This window comes from Piliocolobus tephrosceles, chromosome 8 (genome assembly GCF_002776525.5).
Source record: "Piliocolobus tephrosceles isolate RC106 chromosome 8, ASM277652v3, whole genome shotgun sequence".
Taxonomy (NCBI): Eukaryota; Metazoa; Chordata; class Mammalia; order Primates; family Cercopithecidae; genus Piliocolobus; species Piliocolobus tephrosceles.
Genome location: NC_045441.1, coordinates 9,217,763 through 9,243,710, shown reverse-complemented (window position 1 = coordinate 9,243,710; position 25,948 = coordinate 9,217,763). Strand labels below are relative to the sequence as shown.

Sequence of the window (25,948 nt, the reverse complement as noted above, 5' to 3'; positions counted from 1 at the left end):
ATCCCAGCTACTCAGGAGGCTGAGGCAGGAGAATCTCTTGAACCTGGGAGGCGGAGGTTGCAGTGAGCCGAAATCGCGCCCCTGCACTCCAGCCCGGACTACAGAGAGAGGCTCAGTCTAAAAAAAAAAATGCTGCCCCATTTGGCGCCCCAGGAATGGGGACTGACACACTGGGCACTGGGCATCGCAGCACTAGCCGGAATAAGATTCCTCTGGGCAACTCAGCCATAGCAGAGTTTTCAAGAGGAGGAGTGGCCCTGATGAGGAGCCGTAGGGCTTCAACCGTTCCCGAAACACCTCAAAAACACTTCGGCTTGGGGGTGGTGCCAAGACTGTGAGTGCGTCCAACACTTCGGCTTGGGGGTGGTGCCAAGGCTGTGAGTGCGGAAGCCCGCCGGGAGCCTGGGGGCGGGGCGAGGGAAATGACGCCTGGGAGCGCCAATAGGGTGGGTGGAGCTGCTGACTCCGCCCCCGAAGGGTTAACGGTTTCCGGTAGCGGTGTCTAGGAGGGGCGGGTGAAATGAGGAGGTGGTGAGGCTGTGTCCCCTGACTCTTGGACCACCTGCGACCCCCCCACGCATCTCCTCACCCTCAAGACACCTCCAAAGATGATGGGCTGTGGAGAGTCAGAGCTGGAGTTGGCGGACGGGGAAGAAGCCGCGGCGGTCTCGGGACCACCCCCGGATCCCCGAGCCCCGGAACCCCGAGCCCCACTGCCCGAGCCCGGCCTGGACTTGAGCCTGAGCCCGCGGCCCGACAGCCCTGAGCCGCGTCACGGCAGCCCCGGGCGGCGGAAGGGGCGGGGGGTGTATCGGAGCGCGGCTCGGCAGCGACGGCAGGTGAGCGTGGGAGGCTGGCCCCTGGTCTGCGACGGCCTCGCGCCCACCTAGTCACCCTCCTGCCCTCTGCTCCCAGGTCCGTTTCCGCCTGACGCCGCCCTCCCCGGTGCGGTCCAAGCCGCAGCCTGCGGTGCCGCAGGAGCTGGAGATGCCCGTGCTGCAGAGCAGCCTGGCCTTGGGCCTGGAGCTGCGGGCCACAGCCGGGAGCCACTTTGATGCCGCGAAGGCCGTGGAGGAACAGCTAAGAAAGTCGTTCCAGATCCGCTGCGGCCTGGAGGAGAGCGTGTCCGAGGGTGAGGGGGGCGGGCGGCCGGCCGCGCGCGGGAGTCGGGGCGAGGGGCGCCACTCACCTCCGCCCCCGCTGCGCTCTCAGGGCTGAACGTGCCGCGCTCCAAGCGGCTCTTCCGGGACCTGGTGAGCCTGCAGGTGCCGGAGGAACAGGTTCTGAACGCTGCGCTCAGGGAGAAATTGGCTCTCCTGCCGCCACAGACTCGAGCCCCGCCCCCAAAGGTGATGGGGTCTGGGCGTGGGGCTTCCTCCATGTACCCCCTTACCCGGATTCTTCCAGAGTGTAACCTTGCTTTGGGCCCCACCTCCCAACAGGAGCCACCTGGGCCGGGGCCAGACATGACCATCTTGTGTGACCCAGAAACACTATTTTATGAATCTCCACACCTGACCCTGGACGGTCTGTCCCCTCTCCGGCTTCAACTCCGGCCCCGCCCTTCAGAGGACACTTTCCTCATGCACCGGACACTGAGGCGATGGGAAGCGTAGTAGACCCCAAAGATCCCTGGAGGGCTAGTGCGTATTTTTCTGTTAAACTATTTGTTAGAATAAACTAATTTTGCTAATAATTGGGACTCTTCCTGGAGGCCTAAAATGGGGTTAAAAGCTCTCTGGGGGTTATCCACGTAGCCTCAGGTTGGAAGCTGCCTGGAAGTCGAGTTTGGGGGCCTTTTTGGAACTTGGGAGAGTCATGGCAAGTGGAAAACACCGTCCACATTAGAGGTTTACTTAGATACTCCTCCGTTCACAACCTTACCTGCCTGTCTGACTTCAGGCACAGCTACTGCCTGTTTTTGATCACGCAGCGATTGTTCTCTTCATCACTTTTTTTTTTTGAGGCGGAGTTTCACTCTTGTTGCCCAGGCTGGAGTGCAATGGATGGCACGATCTCGGCTCACGGCAACCTCCGCGTCCCAGGTGCAAGCAATTCTGCCTCAGCCTCCCTAGTAGCTTGGATTACAGGCATGTGCCACCATGCCCAACTAATTTTGTATTTTTAGTAGAGCTGGGGGGGGGGGGGGTTGGTCCATGTTGGTCAGGCTGGTCTCGAACTCACGACCTCAGGTGATCCGCCCGCCTCGGCCTCCCAAAGTGTTGGGATTACAGGCGTGAGCCACCGCGCCCGGCCTCATCACTTACTCTGATCTCCCAAAATGCAGGGCCCAGCCTATCACACTTCACAGGGGCCTTCCTGATTACCTGTCTCAAGGAGCTTGCAAGCCAGCTGTTTGTTACTGAAATTATCTCCTTTTTACCTTGAAGAGCCTTGCCCATCCTGTTTACACCTGACCTGAATACTCAGTATGTTTGAAGTTCCAGTAACACCTAACAAGCCCCCAAAGAGCTTCATGTTGTTAATTGCCTATAAGTCTGATTCCACAGCACAAAAAAGGTGCTGGTCTGTCCCTCAGCATTTGATCCAAAGCACTTTTGCCTGCCTCCACCGCCAACTCTTTACAAGTTAGCCTTCTGGCTGGGTGCGGTGGCTGGCGCCTGTAATCCCAGCACTTTGGGAGGCTGAGCAAGACGGGTGGATCACCTGAGGTCAGGAGTTTGAGACCAGACTAGTCAACATGGTGAAACCCCGTGTCTACTAAAAATACAAAAAATTAGCCGGGCATGGTGGTGCGTGCCTATAATCCTATCTACTTGGGAGGCTGAGGCAGGAGAATTACTTGAACCAGGGAGGTGGAGGTTGCAGTAAGCTGAGATCACACCACTGCTCTCCAGCCTGATGACAGAACGAATCTCCATCTCAGAAAAACAAAAACCAAAAAGTTAGCCTTCTGCTCAAAGCCCCTACAGGGTTTTTCTGGGAAGGGAAGGCAGACTCCAAGTTCCACACCAAAAATTTGCATTACCTTTTCCTGACTAGGCTTCTGTGTACTTGCGTATGGACTTGATTAGTGTTCACCAACCAACCCAACCACTGAAAAACTTGTCTTCCTTGAAACAGTAGAGAGAAACAACACAAGTTCTGGTGGGAGGCACCACCCATCCCCCACCAGCTAGAAAGTACCCAACACAGGTGTGGGGGCCACTGCCCTAGACATCAAGTTTATTGTGCTGTTCTCACATTCAAAACCCAACCCCCTCTCCCACTGGGGGAGGATGGAGGGAAGGATTTTCACAGTACCTGCGTGCCTCCCTGCCAGGCTTTCCCCTTGAACCCTCAGTCCATCTATCCATGGTCCACTGAAATGCAGCTAGGGACAACAGCTGAGGAGAAATGGGAATCTCTCTCCTTGGGAGAATAGGAGGAAAGGGCTAGAGAATTTGATATCCTCCCACCTCCCATGCCCTAAGAGAACAGAGGTCAGCAAACAGTCCATGCCATCCAGCCCTGGGAGGCTGGGGGAGAGGAAGATGATGGTGACTCCAGCACAGCCAGCCTTGCTGCACAGGTGCCAGAGGTGTAGGGAGGAGGCTGAGGCAGCGACGGAAGAAAAGCTTTCTTTGCAGATCCAAGAAAGGAAACTATTTTTGGAGTCAGAAAGGAAAGACCCTGGGACACTTTCCTCTTCCCTCAGGTCCTTAGGAGCAGCGAGGGCATCCTCTTCACGCTTTCTGTTCAGGGGGCCACTTAGTGGCTGGGGGATCGGGCCTTGTGGAACAGGTACACAGGACGCTGGAAGCCTGCGGGGGGAGAGAGTGATCAGAAGGGGTTGGCAGCACCTCAAGAATCCCCACAGGGGTCTGCACTCTTTCAGCCAGGACCGGCCTCCCTGACAAAATAAACCCGCCTTACCTTTAGAGGTGTTGTGGGGTGTGGCCACAAGCTCATAGCTGGAGAAGCCCACGTCTGGGGATGTCAGGTAGGAACTGAACTGCTCTGGCTTCAGTTGGATTCGGTAGTAGTTCTTGTAGATTGTTTCCTAAGGAGAGAGGCAAGGGACCACACTTCAGCACACTGCCACCTCCCCTGGCCAAGGGCGATGCCCACCTCAGGGTCTTTTCTTGCCTCAACCAAAGGAAGGATTATTCCCTCCACACCCAACTCACCGTAAGGGTCTTTCTCTTGCCATATGACGACCAGGGTTGGGGCTCTAGGACCAGGATGCCTCCAGGGCGTAGGTGCCGGTAGATCCGGCGAAACATGCGCTTCAGGCCCTCATCTCCCCAGTTCAGATGCACCCACTTGGTGAGGCTGAGGCAGAGCACCACATCATACTCAGGTGTTTGGGCCTCCACCAGGTCATCTCGATCCAGCACATAATTACCCTGAGGGCAAGTACCGGCAGGCAGTGAGGTCAACAGAGGGAATGGAAGAACCCCTACTCCCAGGCAACCTGCTCTGAGGCCAACACAGTCCTGTGGCCTCACTTTAGCCCGTGGCCACGTTCTTCTCAGACTAACTCCCAAAAGGTGCCTGCCCTCTTTGAGTTTTGTTTTCTCCTCTACACCTTCCTGCCTCTGCTTCTTCCTACTGATGGTAAGCCAAAAATGTTGAGGGAGCCGGAGTAATTTTAAATGTTGCAAATTATCCATGAGGTCTTCTAAAGCTGGGGTCCCAGGACCATATCCTGTGCTTATTCTCACCCACAGACATTAAGTGGAGTGACTGCAGGTTTTGCAAGGGTAACCAACCCAGGTTTCAAAGGCAGACCTGTGGTTCCTTCCCTGCAGTTGGGGCTGGCAAAGTTTCACGCCTATTCTTTCCTTTCTCTGAGAGAAATGAAGAGCCACATCCTTTAGGAAGCCTTTTCTAGAAGATAAGCTCATCACAACCCTCTAAAAAGACCATTCTTCAAGGCTTAACCCAACACAATGCCAAAGATCCCAGCAGGCGGCCTAACTGGAGAGTTCTCTGGGGAGCTGTGTGGGGTCAGGGGACTCCGCTGGGCATGGGGCTCTCCTCTCTGCAGAGGAGTTTCTGGTTCTTCCCTCTCCCACTATCTAGGGTAAATGTGGAGAGGATCTACAGCCAAGTCCCTTGGGTTCCTGACACTCTTCAACAAACTGTCTAGAAAAACAAAAGCCGCTGATGGGAGCAAGGTGGCTATCAAAGGGCAGAAATGCCACTATTAGTCTGCTGCTACCCTAATCTCCTCCCTAGAAGACATTCCATGCCCGACCCCCATTCTCAGGCTCCTTCAGTCAATCTGAGGACCAAGTTCGACCAAGTTCCACCTGGATCGAATTCCCTAGTGAGCAGCAGCCTTCAAGGGAAGGGAAGGTGGACCAGTGTAGACTATAGGTCAAGCCCAGAGCACTGCAAAAAAAAAAAAAAGTCTTCCTTTATGTTGGAGATCCTTGCAGTCATGAGAAAGGACTCCAGGGTCAATGCCCCGAGGTAGAGACCCCACCTTTCCAGGTTATAAGAGGGGAGAGACGCCCAGCAGACACTCTCACTTGCCAACCCAGACCCCTCTTTTGACTATCTGGGTCATAACCTTCCCTGCCACATTCCCGTTTAATCTCTCATCTTCACACCTGACCCCTATTCCAAGAGCCTCTGGACCCTCTTACCGTGACGAAGACAACATTGTTGGGGAAGACTGATGTGTCCGCTCCATCCAAGGGCACTTGGGGGGCAGCGATGGGACCCCGGCTGGCAGTCAGCGAGGCTGGGAAGCAGCTCCTCTTTCGAACGGTGGTGGTCCCTTCCTCACCCTCTGTCCCCGGGTCCCCCTCCAAAGTCTGGGGTGGGAGACGCAGCTCCTCGGAAAGGTAGTGTCGGATGTTCTGACGGGCAGAATGGATGAGCCGGGAATCTATATCCAGGCCCACCATGCGGGATGGGCCCCACTTGCAGGCAATGCTCAGGGTCAGATGGCCCACATTGCAGCCCAGATCTAGGACGTCCCGGCCCCGAAACCACTCAGGCTTCAACACCCGAAGGCGCCCATCCTCACAGGAAGGATTGCGGTACCCATAGTATTTGCAGTAATTCCCATACTGGAACTTGCGCTGTTGCTTTTTGAAGCCTGTTGCAGGCAGTGGGTGGTGGTGGTGGTGGTGGCGGCCTCCCCAACTCCCTCGGCCCTTTTCCTTGGAACCCTGGCCTCCACCCCTAGCCCCTGCCTCCGACTTGCTGGAAGTCCTGCGACGTTTGCGATGTCGGGAGGAGGAAGATGGGGGTGCAGAGGTAACTGAGGCAGCTGGAGGGGCTGATAGGGAGCCTGAGGGACCCTGTAGAGCAGATGGAAGCGGAGACACCACTTCATCCCTGCAGTTGATGGCTGTGTTGAGTTCATAGGGTTGGGGGGCATCCCGGTTCTGGCCTCTGTGCCGCGGCTGCTGTGAGGCGCCCTCCCCGTGGAGTGAGGGGGTGAGAGGGGCTGTGGGCAGCACAGGGTGGCTCTCACTCCCTCCGGCTGCCTGCTGCTGCTGGTGGTGCTGTCCCCGGTGTCTATGCCGCTTCCGACCAGTCTTGAGTGGCGAAGCAAGAACTACATGGCCCTCATCAGTGCAAGTATTGAGACTGAGCGGGTCAGTAATATCTTTGGGGATGAGGATCTCCACTGGATCTCGCCCTTTGGCCGGAAGGGGGGATGACTTAGGGGTCTCCGCGTTGAGGGCGCGGCTCACTTCCTCATCCAGGAGGCTATTCAGGTTCAGGGGATCAAAGATATTGCCCCCCAGGAGGAAGTTGGAGGGTAACACAGAGTCACAGTCCGAATTCACCCGCCTGCGCCTCTTGAAGGCCGGATGTTTGAAGCCTCCCCCGCCTCCCCCTACATTACAGCTATTTCTCCTCTTGCCCCCGCCCCCCCCAGGTGGCCGGTGGGGCTGATAGCCATTGCGGGGTCGAGGAGGAGCAGGGGGACCCAGCTCTGTCCCGCCCCCTCCCCGGCGCTCCTCCCCCACGTCCGGGGGAGCGGCTCGCCCCGGGGGATCCGACAGGCGGGCCTCCCCGTGCGACTGCGCCTGGGGGCCACCTCCTCGGTGCTGCTGCGCCTGGGGACCACCGGGGGGGGTAGCCGCGGCCCCGTGGCTCTCTCGACCGACCCCAGCGGCCGGGGACCCCGCAGACGGCGCGCAAGGACCCGGACCACGCTCCGTCCCGCCGCAGAGCTCCCCAGAGGCGGCCTCTTGGTGCGGTGGCACAGTGGGGCCGCCCCCTCCGCCCGACTCATCTTTGAGCGGCGGCGGCGGGGCCGGCACCAGAAACGGCTCCTTCTCCGCCGCCATCTCGATCATTTCCTCCCCTTATTCCGTCCCAGTCGGGGTAACGAAGGGGATCAGGGGGCTTAACCCCCCCTGCCTGGACCCTGCTCCCTTCCCCCCCTTTCCCGAGTGCGCGCGCAGCTTTGCTCTTCTCGCCTAGTCTCGCGCCCAAGCGCCTCCCCGCGAAGTGCGCCCCACTCGCCCGCGAGACCAAAACAAGATGCCCGCGAGACCCGAACTACTCGAGCACTCAACCGCGCGTGCGCCGACCCCTTTCTCCTCCGCCACTACCACCCGGCCGCGAGCGCGCACGGCAAGCGCGCGTTCCCTTCGCCCCGGAACCACGCATGCGCACTCCGCCACCACCCTGGTTGCGCGCGCATCGGAGTACGACCCAACTTAACGGCTCTGGGAGTTTAAATATAACCCCCCCACACAGCCCCCGCAAAAGCCCACCACCCCAAACTGACACCCTACTTCCCTGCGCAGCTATGTCCGGCCCTACTGATCTCCTTTGTCTCTGACGCGCGATCCCACCCACCGTAGGCGGGGGACGGGAGCTGGTGTGAAAATGTCTCCTTGACACCCGACCCTTGTTCCTGAGGAATGAGTCTCAGCGGTCTCCACCCGGCTCTAAATCCAACAACCTCCCCACCCCGCCTCCTTCCTCCCCCTAGTGGGCAGCGCCTGCGCACACCCTTTTGGGCTTGCGCGGGCAGAGGCAGCACGTGCTGAAGGTGGCGCCCCGCCTCCCGTCTTAGGGGTAGGGCCTGTGACGTCGCTTCCTTAAGTTTGGTAAACGCAGCGTGCGTCAGCGCGATCCGAAGGGGCGGGGCTTCCCGACGAAGGGCGGCGCTCATGAATTATTCATGAGCTGTTGGTAGCACACCTCCCCCCTCTGCCTATCTTCTTAGAAGCGCTTCCGAAGGAGCAGAGAGACCCTACAAAGCCGAGGAAGGGCAGGAGTGGAACTGGGCTCAGTAAAACGCGATAGGTCATTATAACTCACCCCCCTCGAAAATATTCTCTGCTGAATTGGGGAAAAAGAAAAAGCACTAAAACAGCCGGTGTTGTCCAACTTCCTCTTCCCCCGAAACGGCTGAGTCGTTCTCTGGTTCCTCTGCCTTCCCCCAATCGCAATCACCTGGAGACGCCACACCACGCCTTCCTCTCCGCCTCCACACCCACGGCCCGGACCCCAACGCCTCCGCCCATTCCCGACGCCCGCTCACTGGCCCGTCAGCTCACGGACCTCCCCAAACCCGCGCCGCCGCTCCGCGCCGACTTATATACCAGAGAGTGTGGGCGGGGACGGGGGGGGGTTCGGTCCGCGTTGGGCCCCCCCCCGCTTCGGCCAATGAGGAAGAAGCGAATCTACGCCGTTTTCCCGGGGAGATTCGCCGCCCGGTCTTCCTGCTAGCGGAGTGCTGGGCCGAGGAGCGGGTGACAGGGGGTGACAGTGGGGTCCCGGAAAGTCTCAAATAAAATCCTAAAGTGAGGGCGTGAAGGAGACCAGCAGGAAGAGGAGGAATCAGGGAGCGGAAAGAGGGAGGAAAAGGCAGTCTGAAAGAGAAAAGTTAGTAAGATGTGCTTCAAGAACAATCAGGCGCTGAGGCCGCCGCCTAAAAATATGTGACACCATAGAGGATTCTGGGATTTGTAGTTTTCCCGGGACGTTCGGGTGAAAGATGGCGGAATTACCTCAGCCGCGGAAACGCAGACGCTGTTTCCAGTTGCGCATGCGCGTCAGACCCCGCGAGCGCGCCGCCCGGGGGTGGAGCTAGCGTGCAGGGCGTCCTCGTGCCTTTTCTTGGTGGCGGGAAACCTGGGTCGAGGTGTCAGGGGCTTGCGGAGTCGCTGCGCCAGCTGGTTCTGCACCTCGCCTTTAGGTCCTCCTTGCTCCTGAAGGTAGCCGTCTAGTTTCTGGTTGTAGGTGAAGGTGCTAGGCGCCGCCAGTCCTGGCACCCGTTGCCTGAGGAGAAACTTTCTCAGGGCGACAACCAGCTCTTGGCCCTTTTTCCTCAGAATCTGTCGCTCCCAAGAAACAGACAAAAATAGCCCAGTCTCCTGGCGGGCACCGACAATATGAGTGAGAATGAGGATCACGGTGCCTTGGCGGGAGTGGGAGTGGAGGGGAGATTCCCTCATGGTGGGAGGAAGGGAAGGAATGGGAAAGAGAGAGGGGGACGCCACCGTTTTAGGGGAGTGGCGAGGACGTGTGGCTCAGGGACGCTTCCAAACTGAACCCCTATCCCTGAGAGAGAATAAGGGGTGAGGGAAGAGGAAAATGGGAGCGCTCCCGAGGGGAAGAACTTCTCCCCAAAACTTCTTCCCTTTGGATTGCAAGAGGCATTTGGGATTGGGGCTTTTTTTAAAAATTATCTTTTATTTTTTATTTTATTTTTATTTTTTTTGAGACGGAGTCTCGCTCTTTCGCCCAGGCTGGAGTGCAGTGGCCGGATCTCAGCTCACTGCAAGCTCCGCCTCCCGGGTTCACGCCATTCTCCTGCCTCAGCCTCCCGAGTAGCTGGGACTACAGGCGCCCGCCACCTTGCCCGGCTAGATTTTTGTATTTTTTAGTAGAGATGGGGTTTCACGGTGTTAGCCAGGATGGTCTCAATCTCCTGACCTAGTGATCTGCCCGTCTCGGCCTCCCAAAGTGCTGGGATTACAGGCTTGAGCCACCGCGCCTGGCCATTTTTTATTATTTTTTAAAAAGACAGTCTTGCTCTGTCGCCCAGGCTGGAGTGCAGTGGCGCGATCTCTGCTCACTACAACCTCCGCCTGCCGGGTTCAAGTGATTCTCCTGCCTCAGCCTCCTGAGGAGCTGGGGTTACAGGCGCCCACCACCACGCCCAGCTAATTTTGTATTTTTAGTAGAGGTGGAGGTTCTCCATGTTGGCCAGGCTGGTCTCGAACTCCTGACCTCAGGTGATCCACCCGTCTTGGCCTCCCAAAATTCTGGGATTACAGGCATGCCCCACCGTGCCCGGCTAATTTTTCTGTATTTTTAGTAGAGACGGGGTTTCACGTATTGGCTAGGCTGATCTTGAACTGACTTCAGGTGATCCACCTGCCTCTTCTTTCTTGTTAAACGTTTTAAATCAGGCTTGCTGAGCTTGTGCACAAACATGAAGGAAGCAAGCAAGGGAGGGAAGGGGGAGGAAGGAAGGAGGGAGGGGAGGAGAAGAGAGAGGAAGGGGGAGGGGGAGGGAAAAGGGGGGAGGGAGGAGGGAAAAGGGGGGAGGGGGGAGAGGAGGGGGTGAAGAGACGAAGTGAAAAAGGGGAGGGAGGGAGGAGGGAGAGGAAGGACGGAGGAGGGGAGGTGGGGAATGGTGGAGGGGAAGCCAGGAAGGGAGGGGGGGAGGGAGGGGGTAGGAAGGAGAGGGGGAGGAAGGAGAGGGGGAGGAAGAGAGGGAAGGTGGGAAGGAGGAAAGGAGGAGGAAGGGAGGGAAGAGGGAGAGGAGGGAAGGAGGAAGGAGAGGGAGGGTGGACGAGAGGAGGACAAGGAAGGAAGGAGGGGGAGGGAGAGAGGGAAGCGGGAGGGGGAGGAAGGAGAGAGGGAGAAAAGGGGGAGGAAGGAGACAAGGAGGAAGGAGAGAGGGAGAGAAGGGGGAGGAAGGAGACAAGGAGGAAGGAGGGGGAGGGAGAGAGAGGAAGGGATGGAGGGACAAAGGGAGACAGGAGGGAAGAAGGAAGAGAGGGAGGGAAGTGGGAGGAAGGGAAAAAGGAAAGAAGGAAGGAAACTGCTGTTAGTTAATTGATGCATGAAAATAAGCGGGAGTCCACATACTGTTATTAATGCAAAAAGGAAGATCAGACTCTGGCTTAAGAAAGATTTGAAATATACTTTTTTTTTTTTTTTTTTTTTTAGATGGAGTCTCGCTCATTTTGCCCAGGCTGGAGTGCAATAGCACGATCTTGGCTCACTGCAGCCTCCACTTCCTGGGTTCAAGTGATTCTCCTCCTTCAGCCTGCCAATTAGCTGAGATTACAGGCGCCTGCCACCACACTCGGCTAATTTTTGTATTTTAGTGGAGACGGGGCTTCAGCATGTTGGTCAGGCTGGTCTTGAACTCCTGACCTCAGGTGATCCGACCACCTTGGCCTCCCAAAGTGCTGGAATTACAGGCGTGAGCCACTGTGCCCGGCTGAAATATACTCTTTCCCACTTTTTTGAGACTCAGGGAGTCTGGATTAGATGACAATGCTGAAGGGTTTACTTCTCTTAGACCAAGGATTTGAGGAACAAGGTAAAGAAGGGAATGATTGGATGGTTAGGAGGAGGAAGTGTGGGAACACATTCTGAATGGTGTGTGGGAAGAGAGAATTACCGTTTATTTTTTAAAAATTGGCAAGACAGAAGTTATTTCGCTAGGTCAGTTCTCAAACTTTTTGGTCTGAGAACCCTTTTATACTCTTAAATTATAGAGAACTCCAAAGAGCTTTTATTTGGTTTGTATCTGTTGATATAAACATATTAGAAATTAAAATTGAGAAACATTTAAAGTTTGATTAGAAATAATATGTTAACCTAAACAGGTTTTTATGAAAAATACATTTTCCTAAACAAAAGAAAATTTAGCATGAAGAATGGTGGTGTTTTACATTTTTACAGATCTCTTTCATGTCTGGCTTAATAGAAAACAACTGGGTTCTCATCAGTTTCTGCATTTAGTCTGTTGGGATATCTTGTTTTTGTAAAAGTACATGAGAAAACCAAGCTTAATACAGATAGGTAGTTGGAAAGGGGAGAGGACCCCCTAGGATTCTGGGACCATACTTAGAACTGCTGAGTTAGATGATTTCATCTCAAAATTTATGTGATGATTTTTAATGTTCTAAGCGAACTAAAACTGTTTTGAGATCCTCATTCACTTTCCCTGGGTTCCCTTTATTATTTCTAAGTTCTTTTTCCCTCCTTTTTTACCCTCATTACGTATGTTGAGTGATGGGAATATGATTTCTGGAACTGTACGGGTTCTTTTACATTCTTATTTAAAGCCTTTGCCCCTCTTATTAAAGCCTTTCCCCCAACCCCACATCCTGCCCCTCTTCATCTAAGGTAAGAAAAGATAAATTAAAACCTCAAATTTTATTCCTGAGTCAACAGCCCCTAGGCATTTAGTAGCTGTACAGAAGAAAGTTAGTGGTATTTTATGTATTTATTAACTTGTCTATATTTTTTTCCTTTCTCTCTGAACCAGCTTTCAGTATTTGTTATTGTGAAAGAAGTTAATTCACCTGAAACAGAGGAGGGGCAACCTGAGTTCTCAGAAAGTGACTTCCTGTCCTTCCCTTCTTTATTGATCAGGTTAGAGATTTTGTTTGAAAGCAGTGTTCATCACATGCACAGATTATACATATTATGTGATACTATTTATCACTGTTTATAGATTTATTACATCTTACTAGCTCAACAGTGAACCACAATTCTATCTTGTTGGTTGGGGCTCCAGAAACATACTTTGGCCTAGGAAGATCTTTACGGGTTTAGATAAGGATTTGAACCTAAATACTGGAAATGTTTTGTATTTTTAGATTAGTCAAAATACTCTCTTTTAATTTTACTTAAAGAATTTAGGCTGGGCACTGTGCCTCACGCCTGTAATCCCAGCATTTTGGGAGGCCGAGGCAGGCGGATCACGAGGTCAGGAGATTGAGACCATCCTGGCCAACATGGTGAAACCCTGTCTCTACTAAAAATACAAAAATTAGCTGGGGGTGGTGGCACACTCCTGTAATCCCAGCTACTCGGGAGGCTGAGGCAGGAGAGTCACTTGAACCCGGGAGGTAGAGGTTTCAGTGAGCGAAGATCGTGCCACTGCACTCCAGCCTGGCGACAGACCAAGACTTATTTCTCAAAAAAAAAAAAAAAAAATTTAAAATATTTTTTGAAGTGGTAACATTTGCATGTTTTAAAATGCCAAAGACACACGAGGGAGTATACCAAAAGCTTCCTTTCACTCTCATCTACCCAGTTCTACTCCCCAGAGGCATTTTGATCCATTTTTTTTCTCTTCCAGAGAAAATTTATGATTTTCTCTATTATACTAGACATATGTTTTTAAAACTAAATATTGTCATCTGAAACACACTGATTTTCACTCTGCTTTTCTCACTTACCATAGCCCTTATAACTTAGACTGAGACTTCTTATGATCTTTTTTGGAATTTTAAAGTCTGAGAAAGATAAATTTGTCATTTGTGATCAAATTAATATTCTTTTTACAGCCTAATTTTATCCAGTCTTTTTTTCTTTTTTTTTTGAGACGGAGTTTTGCTCTTGTTGCCCAGGCTGGAGTGCAATGGCGCCATCTTGGCTCACTGCAACCTCTGCCTCCTGGGTGCAAGCAATTTTCCTGCCTCAGCCTCTAGAGTAGCTGGGATTACAGGCGCCCACCACCACGCCTGGCTAATTTTTTGTATTTTTAGTAGAGATGGAGTTTTGCCATGCTGACCAGGCTAGTGTCGAACTCCTGACCTCAGGTGATCCACTCGCTTCAGCCTCCCAAAGTGCTGGGATTACAGGCATCAGCCACCATGCCCAGCCAATTTTATCCAGTCATTACCTTCTATTTAGGATTATAATAAAGGAGATTAATTTGCTTGAGTGTTTCTCCCCAAAATTCCAACTTGCCTTTTTTTCTGGAGCAAATATGTTTTGGGATTGATCATGATGAGTTAAAATGGAAACAGCAAGAAAATGTGCTCTTTAATATAAAGGAAACGTAGTTGCTTTAGAACAGCACATCTGAATTGTTCACATTTATAGAAGTGAAAGGAAGAGAAAATTGTTAAAGGGTATTCACATTTAGCCATGCTGTGGCCACACTGTCAAAATCTCAGTACCCTTTAAGTTTATCTTATGGTCTAGAGAGAGGAACCCTGTACCTTGAACAAGTTTGGCCATTTAAGGTCTTAAAATTTTCTGATCCTTTAAAGGGAAGTGTATGTGAACCAGATGATCCATTTTATGCTGCTTTTGGATCTCTTTATAGTGGGGGATCACAGATTTAGAACAATGAGTTTCAGTTGTAGGGCTTTCAAACTGCTCAAAACCTACAGTCAGAAACAAGATCACTGAGTAGAACAGACATGTTATTAGTAGAATTGAGAGGCAAAAGTCCTAGGTTCATCTAAGCTCAACAATATATTAACACTGAGTCTTTGGGCAAATCACTTAACCTCTGTTAGCATGTTTTTTTCCATCCGTAGAAAGGGGAGTTGGGGCTTTATTATCCCTAAAGGTCTTCCCAGAGCTAGAATGCTTTTTATAATGGTTATAAAAGTAAGAATGACATATATCCCTTAAGCCTAAAGAAAACTGGGTAAAGGCCTATAAGAAGTTAAAGTTAATAAAATAAAAGACAGTTTTCTTCAGAAAGCTGGGTGGGACACAGAATACTACGAAGTCATATAAAAGAACAAGATCATGTCCTTTGCAGCAACATGGATGGAGCTGGAGGCCGTTATCCTAAGTGAATTAACACAGGAACAGAAAACCAAATACTGTATGTTCTCACTTATAAAGTAGGAGCTCAACATTACATACACATGGACACAAAGAAGGGAACAATAGACACTGGAGCCTACTTGAGGGTGGAGAGTGGGAGGAGGGTGAGAACTGAAAAACTACCTATTGGGTACTGTACTCATTACTTGTGAAACAAAATTATCTGTACACTAAATCCCATGACATGCAGTTTACCCATGTAACAAACCTGCACATGTACCCCTTGAACGTAAAATAAGGGTTGGAACGTAAAAAAGGTTGGAAAGAAAAAGTGAAAATAAAGCTGTGTGGAAATAATATCAGTAGTGGGAAAGTATAAATTGGAAAATAGCCAGGATGGTCTCGATCTCCTGACCTCGTGATCCGCCCGTCTCGGCCTCCCAAAGTGGCTGGGATTACAGGCTTGAGCCACCGCGCCCGGCCTGGAAATGTCATTTTCTATGTGTTTCAGTATATGCTATTAATGTATGTTTTCTGTGTGTGCTGTGATGGCAAAATGGTGGTGAAGCACTGAATTAGACTGTTAGGATGTCACGTGCAGTTATTAGCACAAACTTTGAAATCAGACAGGTTCTAATCCTGATTTTACTACTTATCAGTGACTTAGTATCTTTAAATCCCTGTAAGCCTGAATTTCCCCCAAGTGTAAAATGTTACCCATCTCATAGATCTGTTGTGAGAATTAAATGGAATGCTACATAAAGGGTAAAGAATATAGTCAGTGCTCAGTGTTAGCCATTACCATTAGTCACAACGTCAGTAGTAATCAAGAAATACATTGATGTCAGGCTGTGTGGAGTGGCTCACACCTGTAATCCCAGCACTTTGGGAGGCTGAGGCAGGCAGATCACCTGAGGTGGGGAGTTCAAAACCAGCCCGACCAATATGGAGAAACCTTGCCTCTACTAAAAATACAAAATTATCGGGGAGTGGTGGCGTATACCTGTAATCCCAGCTACTCACTCGGGAGGCTGAGGCAGGAGAATCGCTTGAACCTGGGAGGCAGAGCTTGCGGTGAGCCGAGACCGTGCCATTGTACTCCAGCCTGGGCAACAAGAGCAAAATTCCTTCTCAAAAAAAAAAATAAACACATTGATGTCATGTCGTGTGGAACATCTGTGAGTAGATTGCTGAAGATGAACTATGAATATCAAAGAAGGCACTAATTTAATTTCTCATTATTAGGTGCTAAGGTAGGATAAGGAAGAAGATATTATCTGGGAACCTCTGCTGGTTATCAAATACTTCTGAGCTATGATTAGAGATTGGTAGAATCTAGTACATTGGAAAATTGATTGGACTGAGGATCTAAGAAAGGGAAAATAAACATTATAATGATGTTAAAAGTGGGGCTTCTCTATGCACAGAGACCTCTGAGGTCAGAGAATTACCAAATTATGTGTGTAGTCTTAAGTGTTTAGGAGAGGCTTATGAAATGAGGCTATCCCTCTGAAGAAAACTCTCTTTTCTTATTCATACCCTATCATCACTGCTCTACTGCTACCTATACTTCTGGTACTACTACCATTTCTGCTGCCTGCCTTATGTTGGACATGGTTCTAGGCACATAATACACTAAGGATTGCTGCTAATATTTATTTGTTATTTAAATGTTTGAGTCAGGGTCTCACTCTGTCACCCAGGCTGGGGTGCAGGGGCACAATTTTGGCTCAGTGCAGTCTCCGCCTCCTGGGCTGAAGTGATCCTCCCACCTCAGCCTCCAGAGTAGCTGGGACTACAAGCCCGTGCCACTACACTGGCTAATTTGTTTTATTTTTTGTGGAAACAGGGTTTTGCCGTGTTGTCCAGGCTGGTCTTGAACTCCCAGGCTGAACCGATCTGCCTGCCACGGCCTCCTAAAGTGCCAGGATTACAGGTGTGAGCCACCATACCCAGCCCTGGTTGTTGCCAATCTTTAAAACAGCAACTCTTATTATTCCCTGGCGTGTAACTGGCACCACAGGGGCATGTAATTGGCACCACAGAGGAGGTCAAGAATGCAGAAACATAGTTCAGAGGTCTGAAACAAAGAGTTCCTGAACCCAGGAAGACAGAAGGTTTAAAATCTTGTTTAATCAGAGTCATAGCAGTTAATTTCTTTTTTCTAACAGAGGCACACAAAGTGTAGTTTCTAAGCTGAATGATGACAACATTGCAGAATAAAGAAGGTGAGTCAAGAGTGAGGGAGGTTTACTTTGTACGTCTCTCTCGTTTTTCTCCTTTGGACATCCTTTCCACCAAAGGCTGGTTCAGGTCCCTATATTCTGTGCCCACTCTGGTCAAATTACTGCTCTGGTCAAACAAAACAAGATGCTTTGAGTGAAATAAATGTGACTTAAAAACAGTCCTGCTCGAGGAACATATGAACTTGGGGAGAGAAAAGGCATTTAAATACCTATGATAAAGTTGAATGTGGTAAATGCCACCAGTTTTGTGCAGAGTATTAAGGAAGCTCGGAAGAAAGATATACCTGGGAGGATCATTATAATTTTTATTGAGGAGGTGGCATAAGAGCTGTGAATAATTTATAGATTTTGACTAGTTTTTAAAAAATTGCTCTAATTTTCCATAACATTTTATCTAAAGTAAAAATGAGCAAATTATACAGTTTCACGTTTGGATAATTCAGCTTCCTGCATGCTTATATTTATCACCTTTGACTTAGTGGTTCCCAAATCTGGCAGTGTATCAGAATCAACTAGCCTTGTAAAATTAAAGATTGCTAGGCCTCTCACGTCAAACTACCTCGTCAGCATCTCAGGGCTGGGGAGTGACAGACCCAGGAATCTGAATTTGTTAAAAGCTCTCTTCATATCATTCTGTTATGGCCAGTCAAAGGGCAATGTTTGGCAATCTCTGTTAGACTGTATGTTTCATAAATTCCACATGATCACATTTCTTTCAGAATGTGGAAAGGGACCAAAGAGAATCTTTGCCCCACCTGCACAAAAATCTTACAGCCTGTTACCTTGTAGCCCTAACTCCCCCAAGGAGGAGACCCTGGGGATCAGTTCCCCAGAGACAGAGGCCAGCATAAGCCTGCCAAAGGCCAGTTTAAAGAAGGAAGAGGAAAAAGCAACCACAAAGAATGGTCCAAGCAGGGGCCAGGAGAAAAAAAGAAAGGCACAAAACAACAAGCAAGCAGAGAAGAAAGAAAAGGTACCAGTCATATTGGTGGGCTCTGGTAGGACATCTCCTCATACCTTGCCCCTGGCTAAGGCTAGACAGACAGTCTTTTCACGTTGAGGAAATTCACCCTAGAGTTTCAGGTTTGTATTCCTGTTTGGGAGCTTCCATTTTTCTTTTTTTTTCTCAAAGAGGTCAAAAATGTTTTGATGGAAGAATTGAGCAGGAAATAATAGGATGAGGTGGGTTAGAGGTGGGGGTAGAAGTGGACAGAGACATTATACCTTTTTTTCTTTTCTTTGACTCCTTTATTCCCAGGAGATCTGGGATAGAGTTCATGGCCTCCTTAGCTATGCTGACTGCATGCCTTCCATCTTGTAAACTTACTGCCTCATCCATCTAAAGGAGGCTTCCCTGACTGTTCAGAGGGAAAAACTATGGAAAGATAAGTGGTTTTCCTCCCCTCCCCTTGTCTCTGCAGGAAAAATCAAGTCTTACCCCTGCAGAATTTGAGGAGATTGTCCAGATTGTGCTGCAGAAGTCCCTTCAGGAGTGCTTGGGTATGGCATGTAGTAAGAGAAAAAGGGTTTCAGTTAGGCAGAGTGACTATCACCTGAGAGGGACAGTTAGGTCTGACAGCTTCTCTCTTCCTCTCCTATCTTCTAAATAAGGTAATATTAGATAAGACTTCAATATATTTTAAAAATATTTCATCACTTATCAACAGGACTATAGCTAAACTACCTTAAAGGGTACATATTTTTAGAAAAAGTAGATTACATTGACTTCAGAATTTATATATAGTCTTACCTAAATTTTCAAGCCATGGGATTTTTGTTGTTACTTATTTACTTATTATTACTTTTTTTGAGATGGAATCTTGTTCTGTCACCCAGGCTGGAGGGCAGTGATGTGATCTTGGCTCACTGCACCCTCTGCCTCCCAGGTTCAAGTGATTCTCCTGCCTCAGCCTCCCAAGTAGCTGGGATTACTGGCACCCACCACCACGCCTGGCTAATTTTTGTATTTTTAGTAGAGGCAAGGTTTCACCAGGCTGACCAGGCTGGTCTCAAACTCCTGACCTCAAGTGATCTGCCTGCCTTAGCCTCTCAGTGCTAGGATTACATGTGTAAGTCACTGCACCCAGCCTGTTGTTTTAATTTTTACTTTTTATAGAGATGAGATCTTGCTATGTTGCCCAGGCTGGTCTTGAACTCATGGCTGCAAGCAATTTTCCCATTTCAGCCTCCCAAAGTGCTGGGATTGTAGACCTGAGCTATAGTGTTTGGCCCTAAATTTTTAAAATGCAGTTAAAATTTGTTTCTATGTAATTACAAACTACTTAGAAAAGATAAAATTGTTTTCCCTAGATTTGAAAAACTTAGGGTACATATCCTTGCAAATTTCAGTTTCTAATACCAATTTTGCATGTGGTTAGGGATTTAGTTTTTAGAATAAAGAACACGGTGAGGGAGGCCAGGTGCGGTGGCTCATGCCTGTAATCCCAGCACTTTGGGAGGCCGAGGCGGATGGATCACTTGAGATCAGGAGTTCGAGACCAGCCTGCCCAACATGGTGAAACCCCGTCTCTACTAAAAATATAAAAATTAGCCAGGCGTGGTGGCATGTGCCTCTAGTCCCAGCTACTCAGGAGCCTGAGGCATGAGAATTGCTTGAACCTGGGAGGCGGAAGTTGCAGTGAGCGGAGATTGCGCCACTTCACTCCAGCCTGGGCGACAGAGCAAGACTCTGTCTCAAAAGAAAAAACAAAAAACCTCTATGAAGGCTTCTCCATAAATTCGTGAAGCTAAAGAGAACAGTCTGACATTTCAGCCATTTTTAGGTATACTTCTATTCCTAGGAATTTGAGCCACAAATGATATAAAATGCAGTGTGTATATATATATATTTAGACAGAGTCTTGCTCTGTTGCCCAGGCTGGAGTGCAGTGGTGTAATCTTGACTCACTGTAACTTCCGCCTCCCAGGTTCAAGAAATTCTCCTGGCTCAGCCTCCGGAGAAGCTGGGACTACAGGTGCACGCCACCATGCCTGGCAAATTTTTTGTATTTTAGTAGAGACAGGGTTTCACCATGTTGCCCAGGCTTGTCTTGAACTCCTGAGCTTTGGCATTCCACCCACCTCAGCCTCCCAAAGTGCTAGGATTACAGGCATGAGCCACTGTGCTTGGCCTATAATTTTTTTATGTACACAAAATTATCATTACCTGGCCATCCTGGAATAAGGCAAATCAATCTGGAAAGGCTTGCAGAAAGATACATATTTGCAATTTTTCCTGAAAATTTAAATATTTAAAGTTCTGTGATATGACAAAAGGCCAAAGGTAGGCTCTTTCAGGTGACAGGGAGAAGACACTTCAGAGAAAATGTTAGGGAATAATAGAGTGGCTTTTTTGTTTTTTTACTTCTCTGCTTATAGTATTTTGTTTTGGGAGGGATGGGATCTGGCCTTGATTTTGCAGAGACTTCCTGTGCCCAGCCCATAGTATCCACCCAGTCAGCCAAGGAGCCAGGAATTACTGCTTCTGCTACTGATACTGATAATGCTAATGGGTAAGTTTATTTTGGTGGGGCAAGTTGAACACAGAATGGACTACACATTGGTAAATCATGGTCAGTAAGTCTATCTGTCTGTCCGTTTGTCTGTCTATCTGGTCGTTTATCATATTTCTATAGATTTCTCTCAGCTCAGGAAAGATACCTGTTTGAGTTGGGAAAAACAGGCAAGTAGATGGATGAAATGACCTCAGGAGACCTTAGAAAGCTTAGGATTCATCTGTCTTCCTTTTACTCTTGGGTTTTTTCAAAAGAAGGTTCTGCAATTGCTCTATGTTTACCTTTCATTAAAATAAAACCTCATTTTCAGAGAGGAGGTACCACATACTCAAGAGATTTCAGTGTCTTGGGAAGGTGAAGCTGCCCCTGAGATAAGGACGTCTAAGCTAGGCCAGCCAGATCCTGTACCCTCTAAGAAGAAATCCAATAGACTCACCTTAAGCAAAAGGAAGAAGGAAGCTCGTAAGTACAGTCAGATATACTTTGAAACCTGGCTCAAGTACTTGCTCCAGGAAATTAGGGAATGGGACCATGGGCAGGCTGAGAATTTTCAGCCCAAGACTTGAGACTATTAGGCTGTGATTCTTTCTTCTTTCACTGACCTTTACTATCTACAAAGATTGTCTTCTTCATCTCCCCACCCCACGTTTTCTTTTCTCTTCCCAGAAGATGAGAAGGTGGAGAAAACTCAAGGTGGACATGAGCACAGACAGGAAGACCAACTAAAGGAGACAGTTCAGGCTCATTCTCAGATCAGGGACCTGCAAAAAGGAGAGATAAGTGGTTTTGGTGAGTTCAGTTGGTTTGGCAAACCTGTTTGGCCTGAAAATTTGAGATAGAGCAGAGAGGCAGGGTTAGGATGTTAGAGGAAACTCTGCAAAGAATATAGTTAATCTCTCACAGCCGCTTGTTGCGGAATATGCTGCTGAGAGAATGATTTCATTCATTCAGTCATTTATTCACATAATCCATAGTTACTGGGTGCCTACTATGTACAAAGCATTTTAGATGTTTCCCAGGAGGAAAATGAAGATATGGTAAGAAAGGTAACAGAAAAATCAGGAGTGGTATTATAGATGCCAGGGGAGGAGAGAATTTAAAGAAAGAGGGGTGCTCAACCATGTCAAATGCCATTGTAAAGAAGTCAAAGAGGATAAACATAAGCTCAAGCATATCACAATTAGGAGGCCGTTAGGGGTTTGGTTACTGCTACCGAAAGGGTTGGTAAGTTTGAATGGCAGCTTATAGCCGGTTGAAGAGTAAACACTTTTTCAATTAGTTTAGATATGGAAAGTAAGAGGGAGAAAATGGTAGATAAAAAGGAATGGAGGCTGGACGTGGTGGCTCATACTTGTAATCCCAGCTCTGTGGGATGCCGAGGTGGGTGGATCACAAGGTCAGGAGTTCAAGACCAGCCTGACCAATGTGGTGAAACGCCATCTCTACTAAAAGTACAAAAATTAGCCGTGTGTGGTGGCTTGTGCCTGTAGTCTCAGCTACTTGGAGGCTGAGGCAGGAGAATCGCTTAAACCTGGGAGACGGAGCTTGCAGCAGGCCAAGATCGTGCCACTGCACTCCAGCCTGGGCAGCAAAGTAAGACTCTGTCTCAAAAACAAAAACAAACAAAAAAGGAATGGGTACAGAGTTGAGGGAGGGGTTTTTTGTTTTGTTTCGTTTTGAGATGGAGTCTTGCTCTGTCACCAGGCTGGAGTGCGGTGGCACGATCTCCGCTCACTTCAACCTCCACCCCCCGAGTTCAAGTGATTCTCCTGCCTCAACCTCTCGAGTAGCTGGGACTACAGGCATGCGCCACCATGCCCAGCTAATTTTTGTATTTTTAGTAGAGATGGGGTTTCACCATGTTGGCCAGGATAGTCTCAATCTCTTGACCTTGTGATCTACCTGCTTCGGCCTCCCAAAGTGTTGGGATTACAGGTGTAAGCCACCATGCCTGGCCTGATAATGGTAAATTTTATGACAAGAAATAAAATAGATCATACAATATACTAGTGTGTCCAAAAATTCAAAAATACTAAGGCAGGAGGATCACTTGAGACCAGGAGTTTGAGACCAGCTTGGGCAACACAGCGAGACCCTCATCTCTACAAGAAAAAAAAATTAACTGGGTGTGGTGGTAGTGCCTGTAGTCCTAGCTATTCAAGAGGCTGAGGTCGGAGGATCTCTTGATCCCAGGAATTGGAGGCTGCAGTAAGCAATGATCGTGCCACTGCACTCCAGCCTTAGTGATAGAGCAAGACCCTATTTCTAAAAAACTAAATAAATAGGCAGTCTAAACACACTTGTACCAAACAAAAACAAAACCTCAAAACATAATGCAAAAAGACAGAACAAGTTCCAAGTTTAAGGAACAGTGGAATAAAAAGTTACCTAGTGTCTAATCTATATGTGTACATATATGTGGTTTTGGTTGTGGAAGCATAATGTAATTTGGACACACTTGGAAGAAAACTCCAAGACTGTGCAGGCACCAAAAAAAGTAGTTCAGGTTAATAAACTATTCCTCTTGTTATAATGACATAGTAACATAAGGCACTGAGGTATAAGTCTAATTTGAACAACCAGGTGGCCTGGAGTTCAGACTACCCGAAGGGAGTTTCTAGATAAGAGTCAAAAAGGAAGCTAAACGGTTTTTTCTTTTGGTTTTATGTGACTATATAAACTCAGATGTGCTTGTTGAGAACTTTCGGGATACTGCAGAGCCCACTGACCTGATCTCTGGCTAGCTCAAATAAATTGGTGTCATTAGATTTGTGTTGCTCGTCTCCTGTACTTCTCAGAATTACTGCAAGGGGCCTGGCACAGTGGCTCAGGCCTGCAATCTTAGCACTTTGGGAGGATGAGGCAGGAGGCTTGCTTGAGTCCAGGATTCAAGACTAACCTGGGTAACATAGTGAGACCCCTGTCTCTATAAAAAAGAAAAAAAAATGAATTTATATTAAAAAAGAAATGGAAAAAAAAGAATTACTGCATGGACTAGATCTTAGGCTGGCAGATGGGGGTTCACCCTCTAGGTGGTGCTTGTGAGTTGAATTGTGATTGTAGTGGATTTATCAGCCTCCTGCTATAAACAAACCATTCTTCCTGTTTCTTACAGTTGCCAAGGAGAGGTGAGTGCTCCTGAAGTAGGAAGGATTATTTAATGAATACAATTTGCGTTAAGTACTTAAGTACAGGGAAGGAAAAGAGCAGTGTATCATGAGAGGAAGTAAGAATGGGCTGGTCAGGGAGTACATTTCTAAGCTAAAACCTGAAGGCAGAGTAGAAGTTATCCAAGTGAAGAAAGCATTTTAGGTAGGGTGAAGTGTGGCATGTTCCAGATACTAAAAGAAAGCTAGTGTGATTGCGGAGCTTAGAGAGCAAGGGGAGGCAAGTTGGGAAAGTGGCTCTGGATGACTGGAAAGAGGGAGGCAGTGGCTAGGTCAAAGACCATGTACAGAGTGCACATTTTATCCTAAGTGCAGGGGGAAGCCACTGGTGGGTTTTAACCAGGGAAGTGACATATTTAATGTTTTAAAAGGATCCTTTGGTGATTAATTGGAGATGGAGTATGGGGAGAAGACAGGAATAGACCAGTTAAGATGTTAGTACGAGGATTAGGTATTAGGCTTCCATTAGGATGATGGCTGAGTATAGTGGTTTACATCTGTAATCCCAGCACCTTGGGAGGCAGAGGCAGGAAGATCACTTGAGCCCAGGAGTTTGAGGTTGCAGTGAGCTATGTTCGTACCACGTCACTCCAGCCTGGGTAACAGCAAGACCCTGTCTCAAAAAAATATATTTAAAAAATAAGATAAAAATAAAAAATAAAATGGATTAGGATGATGAAAGTAGAGAAAGAGAAAAGTGGATGGTTTTAAGGTATGTTTTGGAGGTAAAATTGTTACAAGTTGGTAATGAATTGGATACTGGAAGGTTGGAGCAGCAGAGGGTATGTCAAAGATGATTGGTTTCTGGCTTGAACAGTTACGTGAAGGGAGATAGGAAAGAGTGGAGGAAGAAAAAGTTTGTGGGATAAAATTAAGCATTCAGGTTTGGGTACATTTAGGTTTGAGATGCTTGTGAGGCATCCAAATAGAGGTATCAAAGAGCAAGGTGGCTTAGGAATGTGGAACTCAGAACAGAAGCTGTAAGTAGACAGCTGTGTTCTGTCAGGTATGAAAATGGATTTCAAAGCCGTGGGAATGGGTGAGTTTGCCTCAGGAGAAAGTGTATCATGGGGAGAGAAGGCTTGTGATTGGGCTTTGGGACCCCTGACATTTAGAGATTGAAGAACAAGGAGAACCCTGCAAAGAAGACTGTGGGGGAAGTTGCCAGTAAAATTGAGGGGAGGGAGACAGGAGAATGAGACATCACAGAACCCAGGAAACTAGTGTTTCAGGAATGAGTGGTCAAGTGAAATCCTCTTAACATGTGTCTGTGACATCAGTCTTCATTATCATAGAGCCACATCTGGGCATCAAACTCAGTTTTCCAGAGCACATTATCTTCTCCTTTAGGTTACTTGGAACTTTTTAAAAAAGTACAATGTTCGCTGGGCGCGGTGGCTCAAGCCTGTAATCCCAGCACTTTGGGAGGCCGAGGCGGGCGGATCACGAGGTCAGGAGATCGGGATCATCCTGGCTAACATGGTGAAACCCCATCTCTACTAAAAATACAAAAAATTAGCCGGGCGTGGTGGTGGGCGCCTGTAGTCCCAGCTACTCAGAGGCTGAGGCAGGAGAATGGCGTGAACCCGGGAGGCGGAGCTTGCAGCTAGCTGAGATGGTGCCACTGCACTCCAGCCTGGGCGACAAAGCGAGACTCTGTCTCAAAAAAAAATTAAAAAAAAAGTACAATGTTCTTGTCAAAGATATCATTCCAAGCCATAAATTTCCAGTTCCATATCATTATAGTGATTTTTTCCTACTCATTTTCTTGTGAGTACTCATTGCTTTCACAGCTAACAATTTGTATTATTGATCTGTATTAATTTATTTGACTCTTGGCCTCTCCTCCTACTCTATTTTTCTAGTCTTGCTAGGTCATCTCTGTAAACATCCAAAACTACTATTGGCAACTGTCATTTCAGACTAACGTATTAGTCCCAACCAGTACTTTGTTCTTTAAGATAAGGTAATTAAGGCCAGGCACGGTGGCTCACCCCTGTAATCCCAGCATTTTGGCAGGCTGAGGAGGGTGGATTGCTTGAGCCCAGGAATTCAAGACCAACCTGGGCAACATGGCAAAACCCTGCCTCTAGCAATAAATACAAAAAATTTTCTGGGTGTAGTGGTGCGTGCCTGTAGTCCCAGCTACTTGGGAGGCTGAAGTGGGAGGATCGCTTGAACTTGGGAAGTGGAGGCTGCAGTGACCCGAGATTGTGCCACTGCACTTCAGCCTGGGCAACAGAGCAAGACTGTTTCAAAAAAAAAAAAAAAAAGTAATTGCGCAAGTGATCTCTTACTTACATGTGATATTTTGAAAGGACCCAAA

General features: G+C 48.6%; 3 protein-coding genes across 3 annotated transcripts in view; 2 read left to right on the top strand and 1 right to left on the bottom strand.

Moving 5' to 3' along the window:
* Nucleotides 1-423: 423 nt before the first annotated feature.
* Nucleotides 424-1,696, top strand: PPP1R35 (protein phosphatase 1 regulatory subunit 35). The gene is made up of 4 exons (XM_023197243.2): nt 424-839; nt 916-1,132; nt 1,213-1,349; nt 1,443-1,696. The coding sequence occupies exons 1-4, from the start codon at nt 609-611 to the stop codon at nt 1,614-1,616; spliced, it is 759 nt and encodes a 252-aa protein (XP_023053011.1). The 5' UTR covers nt 424-608; the 3' UTR covers nt 1,617-1,696.
* A 1,461-nt stretch (nt 1,697-3,157) lies between these two features.
* MEPCE (methylphosphate capping enzyme) lies at nt 3,158-7,660 on the bottom strand. Its single transcript, XM_023197227.2, has 4 exons — nt 5,598-7,660; nt 4,131-4,349; nt 3,877-4,003; nt 3,158-3,764 (listed from the first exon to the last, which is right to left on the bottom strand). The coding sequence occupies exons 1-4, from the start codon at nt 7,269-7,271 to the stop codon at nt 3,712-3,714; spliced, it is 2,073 nt and encodes a 690-aa protein (XP_023052995.1). The 5' UTR covers nt 7,272-7,660; the 3' UTR covers nt 3,158-3,711.
* A 1,240-nt stretch (nt 7,661-8,900) lies between these two features.
* The window catches only part of ZCWPW1 (zinc finger CW-type and PWWP domain containing 1), a 28,265-nt gene continuing 11,217 nt past the window's right edge, over nt 8,901-25,948 (top strand). The window contains exons 1-8 of the mRNA XM_023197228.2: nt 8,901-9,146; nt 12,446-12,552; nt 16,866-16,922; nt 17,660-17,913; nt 18,362-18,440; nt 20,335-20,452; nt 20,766-20,917; nt 21,122-21,244. Coding sequence (XP_023052996.1) covers nt 16,895-16,922; nt 17,660-17,913; nt 18,362-18,440; nt 20,335-20,452; nt 20,766-20,917; nt 21,122-21,244 — 754 coding nt within the window. The 5' untranslated portion in view covers nt 8,901-9,146; nt 12,446-12,552; nt 16,866-16,894. The remainder of the gene's footprint in view (nt 9,147-12,445; nt 12,553-16,865; nt 16,923-17,659; nt 17,914-18,361; nt 18,441-20,334; nt 20,453-20,765; nt 20,918-21,121; nt 21,245-25,948) is intronic.

Bases quoted from the DNA above. Each gene is read 5' to 3' on its own strand.
- PPP1R35 (XM_023197243.2), top strand. From the start codon at position 609: ATGATGGGCTGTGGAGAGTCAGAGCTGGAGTTGGCGGACGGGGAAGAA. The intron at 840-915 runs GTGAGCGTGGGA...CTCTGCTCCCAG, and splicing joins CGGCTCGGCAGCGACGGCAG to GTCCGTTTCCGCCTGACGCC. The intron at 1,133-1,212 runs GTGAGGGGGGCG...CTGCGCTCTCAG, and splicing joins GGAGGAGAGCGTGTCCGAGG to GGCTGAACGTGCCGCGCTCC.
- MEPCE (XM_023197227.2), bottom strand. From the start codon at position 7,271: ATGATCGAGATGGCGGCGGAGAAGGAGCCGTTTCTGGTGCCGGCCCCG. The intron at 4,350-5,597 runs GTAAGAGGGTCC...ACTTGCCCTCAG, and splicing joins ACAATGTTGTCTTCGTCACG to GGTAATTATGTGCTGGATCG. The intron at 3,765-3,876 runs GTAAGGCGGGTT...CTCCCCCCGCAG, and splicing joins ACCCCACAACACCTCTAAAG to GCTTCCAGCGTCCTGTGTAC.